The sequence below is a fragment of the Mizuhopecten yessoensis genome, unplaced genomic scaffold, assembly GCF_002113885.1.
Source record: "Mizuhopecten yessoensis strain PY_sf001 unplaced genomic scaffold, ASM211388v2 scaffold2681, whole genome shotgun sequence".
In the NCBI taxonomy this organism is placed as follows: domain Eukaryota; kingdom Metazoa; phylum Mollusca; class Bivalvia; order Pectinida; family Pectinidae; genus Mizuhopecten; species Mizuhopecten yessoensis.
Window position 1 is genome coordinate 426,698 of NW_018404667.1, and position 8,113 is coordinate 434,810.

The window sequence follows — 8,113 nt, forward strand, 5'->3', positions numbered from 1 at the left end:
CCCCCCCGGCCATCTACCAAATATTGGACTTGAGAAAGACTACTAGAAGACTACTATAACAAGTGTTAAACCATGCTTACGTCAAAATTTCGGACTTGAGCAGGGCTAATACAACATGCTTTACGTTGAATTACATTGGAGCCCGCTCAACCCCTTTCAGCATACACCCCTATGCATTTATACGCTACTCACATATATATACATTACAGTCCCTATACAATTCAACAACCCTTGGCAACAGATGTTATGTAGCAGTGATTTTTTCATTTAGCATTTCTTGAAATGAACAACTTTAATCCGAAATGTTTTGATTAAATTTGGTAAGAATGTACAGAAATAACTCGACTGATCCTATCAAATGCGTCAATGAAATAATTGGAGATAGATTAACGAAAGCTCGTAAGTTCCAACCATCTACGTTGATGGGTTTCCTCTTATGTCCATCCATGAGTTCCGCTCATGATATACATGTACATGTAACAGAATTACGGTCAAACCGGGAATCAACCACTAGTCCTCCAATGACAGTGACAATTATTTTATTCTCATAAACAATACAGTGTAGAGAATACATATATAAAAATGAGTGACAATAAAACATGGTGGAACAGGATGAACATTAGTATTGTAAATTAATTATGTCATTAATATTGATAATAAATTTAGCCAATGATGTCAATTCATGTTGTGTTACACCAAAATCTAGACTGACGCTCTACAAATTCAGCTATCTGGCCGTCGGCGATCGAAAGACCAATTCGGCTTCCTTCCTCCCCCTTTTTCTAAGTCTTCGCCCCCAAAGACAACACAATTTACAATCCATGATCAGGTATCCTCTTGCCAAACATTCACCGAGTACTTGAAACAATATGGCTTGTCACGGCACAGCTGTAGACACCGGTTAGAACCCGGGATCCTCCGAACTCTAGACAGACGCTATACAAACTGTGCTTCCTGGTCGCTTAAGATCGACCCAGTCCAGTACCGCTGTATTCCTACTACCTTTCAGGTGTTTTTTTAAGTATTTGTCCCTGAAGACACAACTATATTTACAACACATGCTCGGGTATCCCCTTGCCAAGCGTACACACAATGCTTGTAACAAGGGTTGGTCACAGGCACCACTGTAATAGGAGTGGGAAAATGCACGGCTAAATCGCGGTTCGAACCCGGGTTCCTCCAAACTATAGACGGATCCGGAAGCTCTACCAATTGAGCTACCTGGCCGCTGACAATCGACCCAGTCGTGTTCTCTTCTGTGCAAAGTTCCAAGATGGTTGCCATACGCGACCGTTATACACCTTTTCCCCTGCGTTTGGTGTTAATTTAATCAATAATAATCACCAAACAAGAAACTACACATATATTTTACTGACAACCTTACGCAAAGCTCTGCCGGGCTTAATTAAGTTTGTCATCAGTAGCAATTTGTGTTATAGGACCATAACGACATCTGCTAACTCATTTATTGCTTACATGAAAATAAGAGGCGAAATTTGCAAGTAATATTGTTCGTAACCTAACAGGGCGTTAATAATGTTCATGTAACTTGTGCCCAATCCTTTTGCATTTGTTGGCAATCAAATATGTTTAAACTAACCTAACTTTAATTTCGACATCAGACTGTTACCATGACGACCAGACTACTATTACTGTCACTGTTGGTGAGCGCCGTGGTCGGACAGGCGAAACACGGAAAGGACTCGAGTGTATGTCGGGACCCAACACCACCTCAGGGAGGTAGGTACAGTAACATTACAGACGCCACATTTTGTTTTTATTTATTTACTTCATCTTTTCCATTTTGATGTAATTAAAGACAATTTGACCCGTATTCATAAAACCGTTCTCATGCTCAAGCATCGATTCTGTGCTCAAGCATCGATTCTGTGCTCAAACAAGTTATCTTGTAATTACATAACTCGCTTAAATCAATTGGCATGGTTAAAAGGTTAGGTGTAAAATCCGAAAACAATATTCTGCATCAAGTCTCTCCGGAATTCTTCCAAGTTACATGTATCTTGTGAAATATTAAAGATGTATCACCGGATCAAGAAATTGGGCTTGAGCACAAACTCTGATTTTGAGCATGAGAACGGTTTCATGAATAAGGGCCATGTCTGAGTATGCTTTTATTGAAACAAAATTGAATACCTTATTTAGTAAATAAGTACAATGAGTTATTTAAATTACTTTTTAAAAATGATCACTTCATTTTAATGGAATGTACTCTCCCTTGAAGAATTCAATATGATAAAAGATTTTGAATTTACTTGATTAAATTTATTTTTAGATTTAAATAATGTATTTTTTTAATTTTTTTTTAATAAACTAATAATATAGGATTTGGAATTTATTGGATTAAATTTGATCAAATTAAAATCGAATAGAGAATCTATGTAATTAAAAAATCAATCACTTTGTTGTGATGAACTTACATGTATACTATAGGATTTGGAATTTATTGGAATAAATTTAATCAAATTAAAAACGAAAAGAGTGTAATCTATGTAATTAAAAAATAATTCTTTTAATAACCCAGTTATATAGGATTTGGAATTTATTGAATCATATTTGATTCAAATTGAATATATTTTTAATTTATGCAATACAAATCGATTAAATTGTAATGAAAATCCTACATACATATATATTTTTAAATTCAGTTAATGCTATTGTGAAGCCTACAATTCCCGAACAATTTTCTGCTCATATCGAGTGTGTTATTAAAAACAAGAACCTGACGATAGACATGCACGAGTTTTTCGATGACATTAACAACAGAGGCGTCCTCTACCAGGAACAAGACGGGGTACTGTATCAGGCCTGGTATGACTACAGTATCAACGAGTTCATCTCCTATTTTCCTACATACTGTAAGTATACACGTGAACATCATCGATGCTGTCGTACTTATGTAATGATGGCCTCATACAGCCATGATGCATTATTCATATGCAGAATGACACCAACTCTGGCTTGCAAAGCTGACTGATTTATTCAGCATTATTACTTCCGGTTCCGGTTTACATATATTACAGAATGTGGTTGTTACAATATTACGGAATGGACAAAGTAATGTATATTACATATACTTTACGATAAGTAGTTCAAAATACTTGAATTATTGATATATGTTCCTCGCCAATTCTTGATATGTGTGATAGCAAAGAAATTGAAAAACAATATGTTAATATAACTACATCCCGCGCTCCGCGGAATAACAGAGTAATCAGATTGATAATATGCTTATATATTCATACGCCAACTGAAAAGTTCATTGAAAAATATCCTTTAAAATGATTATTAGGACATGTTGTGTCCAAGTTCAGTAGAAATGTAAATATATCGTAATAGTTATCAAAACTTCACTCATAAACACTGTTTGTGCTGTATATAAACCTGTATATAATCCATATTTACTAGCCAGAAGAACATATTTGAGAACAAATAAAAAAAAACTGACCAAAAGACAGCTTTTCATTCAGTCTATAGGCTTAAATATCATAATTATCCTTTAGTTTGGTCCCTCTCTAAATAGATGCTAAAAGTTCCATGCTTAGTAATTCTGTTGGTATGGAACGTGTAACTTTTCTATCACTGTAAATATACATGTTTTAGCGGTATTCTAATAATAGCGATTTGCCACTTTAAATATAACGCTTAAATATAATTATGCTAATTGAAGTTTCTGTTATTGCGGTGTGGAAATGTTCACGTTCTTCACGTCTTGTAAATATGCGCGAAAATAACCAGAAAAAAACTCCACCAAACGCCAAAAAGGTCACACCGCTATCAGTTTAAAGAGTAGCAACGCGAATATTTAACGTGCTTTCTTATTTTGTTCTAATAGCACTGTGTACTGCGTCGAAGCTGAGTGACTCCTCCCAGCGGTTCATGTTCGGTTATCAGACGAGACCAGGACAGACCGGACACATCTTCTCGGCTGGCCAAGCTCTACATTTCCAGACGGACGCTAAGGAGGTATACATGGGCCAGTCAATGGTTCGAGGTATTGCAGTGGACGTTTGGCAGTCATGCCAGTATTGGGACACGTTTGATGCAACCATGACCGTTCAGTGGTATTTCTCAGGTTTGTTCATTGTGTTTTCACTTTTACTATATAGTCAACCTCTATATAATGTCACCATTTTTCTAAAGCAAACCTCTATACAATGTCACTTGTTCCGTTTTCTACAGTAACCTGGATATAATGTCAATTATTCCGCTATGTCACTTGATCGGTTTTCTACAGTAAACCTCGATATTATGTCACTTGTTCCGTTTTCTACAGTGAACCTCGTTACAATGTCACTTGTTCCGTTTTCTACAGTGAACCTCGATACAATGTCACTTGTTCCGTTTTCTACAGTAAACCTCGATACAATGTCACTTGTTCCGTTTTCTACAGTTAACCTCGATACAATGTCACTTGTTCCGTTTTCTACACTAAATCTCAATACAATGTCACTTGTTCCGTTTTCTACAGTAACCTGGATATAATGTCAATTATTCCGTTATGTCACTTGATCGGTTTTCTACAGTAAACTTCGATATTATGTCACTTGTGTAGTTTTCTACAGTAAACCTCGATATAATGTCACTTGCTCCGTTTTCTACAGTTAACCTCGATACAATGTCACTTGTTCCGTTTTCTACAGTAAACCTCGATACAATGTCACTTGTTCCGTTTTCTACAGTAACCTGGATATAATGTCAATTATTCCGTTATGTCACTTGTTCCGTTTTCTACATTTAACCTCGATACAATGTCACTTGCTCCGTTTTCTACAGTAAACCTAGATATACTGTCGCTTGTTCCGTTCTCTACAGATAACCTCTATGCTATGTCAACTATTACGTTTTTACAGTAAACCTCGATTTTGTATCACTTGTGTCGTTTTCTACAGTGAACCTCTATTCAATGTCACTTGTTCCAATTATGACAGCTAGCACAGAATGGGACACGGCCGTTGGTCAACCCGTACCTGTGGGTGCTTACGTCAAAGGATTTGTATGGGACACGCCCACTTCGACACCTCGGCCAATAGAACACATGTATGACATCTTCCATTTCCGGCCCTCCAGCCCACCTGACTCGATTTTCCAGGTGAAGTTTGTTGTTGTTGTTGTTGTTGTTGTTGTTGTTGTGTATTGTTTGGTGGTTGTGGTAAAGAGGGGGAGGGGGCTATCGAAAAGGAGATAGACTCATTTTGAATGGAACTCTACAGGCAATTGATTTTATTAGGTCTGCAAGTCTGTAGAGCTGTTCAGATATTGCACCTGCAAGGGATGAGCGATAGATGGAAATGAGTATTTGCTTCATAATTGTTGGCCCTTCTTAATATCAATATAATATCTATATATATAATATTGATTATATTAAAAAAATCTGAATGAAATAAATTATGCCTGTATATAACAGGTTCTATTTTAGTATTTACTCGTATGCAGACCATATTAACGTCATCTAACGCACCGCTACAAATACTTTTGTCTTGCAGACCCCACCTGGCGTACTGTGTACAAACCGTTCAAACACCAAAACGGTTCCGAGTGTTCCCGACGCATTTAGCTTTACCGTAGAGGTTGTTGACAAAACCCTTAACGCTGTCTCCTATATGACGGTAAGTGGCGTTCCGGAATATGACGGAAACTGATTATCCCGGTAAAATATGTCAGCTGCTGTATGTAACATTGTTTAGTGAGTGGAATTGTTTAGTGTTGTAAACAACTCGATGAGGTTATTTTGCTAGTTTAGCAAATTACTTCCATGAATACTGTTCTAAAACACCGATCCCTGAGGTGGACCTGCCAGAAAGTTCAGTATCCAGGATTGGTAATAAGTAAAAAAAATAATGCATGTTTAAAGCCTTTTAGCGATTTTCAGGAATGATAAGGTGATATGGATGTGAATCTACCGAAATATTGTGTATCCAGTTAAATAAATGATTTGTACAAATACTAGTCTATACACAAATGAAAGCTGATTTTAGGTCAAAGTTTTGTAAATGACTAACAGGAACATATTTTTTATTACACCATTTTATAATGTGTTTCTGCAACCTGTTTGCATGTCAAAGTTTTGTAAATGCTTAGTACGAATACTAATCTCTACAAACCTTTGCAAGGTGTGTCTGCCTTGCAAATAGCCAGGGACATATTAGAACGGGTGCCTAGGGAGACACCGCCTGAAAGAAGAAAGTAGATAGAAACGAAAGAAGACAGGAAAGATAAAAAAAGAAAAAGAAGTGTTGCAATGCCAATGGGTGTAGCAGATCTTGTTTTGGTATTTTCCATGTCATTTTCGTAAAAGACACGGAAGAGACCAAACTAGATATGATGTCCCCATTGCCCTTTCGCAACACTTTGGATCTAAGACAACATATACCAATCTCTACAGGACTACATATGGTGTTCCTGCCAACTCCTTGTTTGTCAGTGTGTTTGTTTTATTTGTTTAAGCGAACACCAATTTCCCAAACTGTGTAATGTGAATCTGAAAACAAGCATGTCAAAATGTGGTAAATTATTTTATAGGAATACTACGACTCCGTTAACAACTTTGTGAGGTACACCTACCGACCATCACCGACAGACAACAGCCCGTTCGGAACAAACGACCTGACGGAAGTGCATGACTTTAACACCGGTAAGTAGATCTACACCCATCAGACATCTGCACTGACAGTCACAGACAGAAAATATACAGGCGTGTTAATGTCACGTAGGGTACCTAATACATGGTTATATCCGTGATGGATTGTCATATCACATGATAACGACTGTATGACTGTTTGTTTGTTTGTTTGAATGGATTGTCATATCACAGGATAACGACAGCATGACTGTCTGTCTGTTTGAATGGATCGTCATATCAAATGATAACGATAGTATGACTGTCTGTTTGTTTGAATGGATCGTCATATCACATGCTAACGATAACATGACTGTCTGTTTGTTTGAGTGGATTGTCATATCACAGAATAACGACAGCATGACTGTCTGTCTGTTTGAATGGATTGTCATATCCCGGGATAACGACAATATGAATGTCTGTTTGTTTCAATGGATTGTCATATCACATGATAACGACAGTATGACTGTCTGTTTGAGTGGATTGTCATATCACAGGATAACGACAGCATGACTGTCTGTCTGTTTGAATGGATTGTCATATTGTATGACTGTTTGTTTGTTTGTTTGAATGGATTGTCATATCACAGAATACCGACAGTATGACTGTCTGTCTGTTTGAATGGATCGTCATATCCCATGCTAACGATAACATGACTGTCTGTTTGTTTGAATGGATTGGCATATCACAGAATAACGACAGTATGACTGTCTGTCTGTTTGAATGGATTGTCATATTGTATGACTGTTTGTTTGTTTGTTTGAATGGATTGTCATATCACATGATAAAGACAGTTTGACTGTCTGTTTGAGTGGATTGTCATATTCCAGGATAACGATAGTATGACTGTCTGCCTGTTTGAATGGATTGTCATATCACAGGATAACGATAGTATGACTGTTTATCTGTTTGAATGGATTGTCATATCACATGATAACGACAGTATGACTGTCTGTCTGTTTGAATGGATCGTCATATCAAATGATAACGATAGTATGACTGTCTGTTTGTTTGAATGGATCGTCATATCACATGCTAACGATAACATGACTGTCTGTTTGTTTGAATGGATTGTAATATCACATGATAACGACAGTTTGACTGTCTGATTGAGTGGATTGTCATATCACAGGATAACGACAGTATGACTGTTTGTCTGTTTGAATGTATTGTCATATCACATGATAACGACAGTATGACTGTCTGTCTGTTTGAACGGATTGTCATATCACAGGATAACGACAGTAGAACTGTCTGTCTGTTTGAATGGATTGTCATATCACGGGATAACGACAGTATGACTGTCTGTCTGTTTGAATGGATCGTCATATCACATGCTAACGATAACATGACTGTCTGTTTGTTTGAATGGATTGTCATATCACAGAATAACGACAGTATGACTGTCTGTCTGTTTGAATGGATCGTCATATCACATGATAACGATAGTATGACTGTCTGTTTGTTTGAATGGAT

General features: G+C 37.0%; 1 protein-coding gene across 1 annotated transcript in view; it reads left to right on the forward strand.

Annotated features, from left to right (window-relative positions):
* The window catches only part of LOC110446368, a 29,264-nt gene that overhangs the window by 1,074 nt on the left and 20,077 nt on the right, over positions 1 to 8,113 (forward strand). The window contains exons 2-7 of the mRNA XM_021491489.1: positions 1,623 to 1,740; positions 2,667 to 2,876; positions 3,854 to 4,093; positions 4,950 to 5,110; positions 5,505 to 5,627; positions 6,541 to 6,652. Of these exons, the coding sequence (XP_021347164.1) occupies positions 1,632 to 1,740; positions 2,667 to 2,876; positions 3,854 to 4,093; positions 4,950 to 5,110; positions 5,505 to 5,627; positions 6,541 to 6,652 (955 nt within the window). The 5' untranslated portion in view covers positions 1,623 to 1,631. The remainder of the gene's footprint in view (positions 1 to 1,622; positions 1,741 to 2,666; positions 2,877 to 3,853; positions 4,094 to 4,949; positions 5,111 to 5,504; positions 5,628 to 6,540; positions 6,653 to 8,113) is intronic.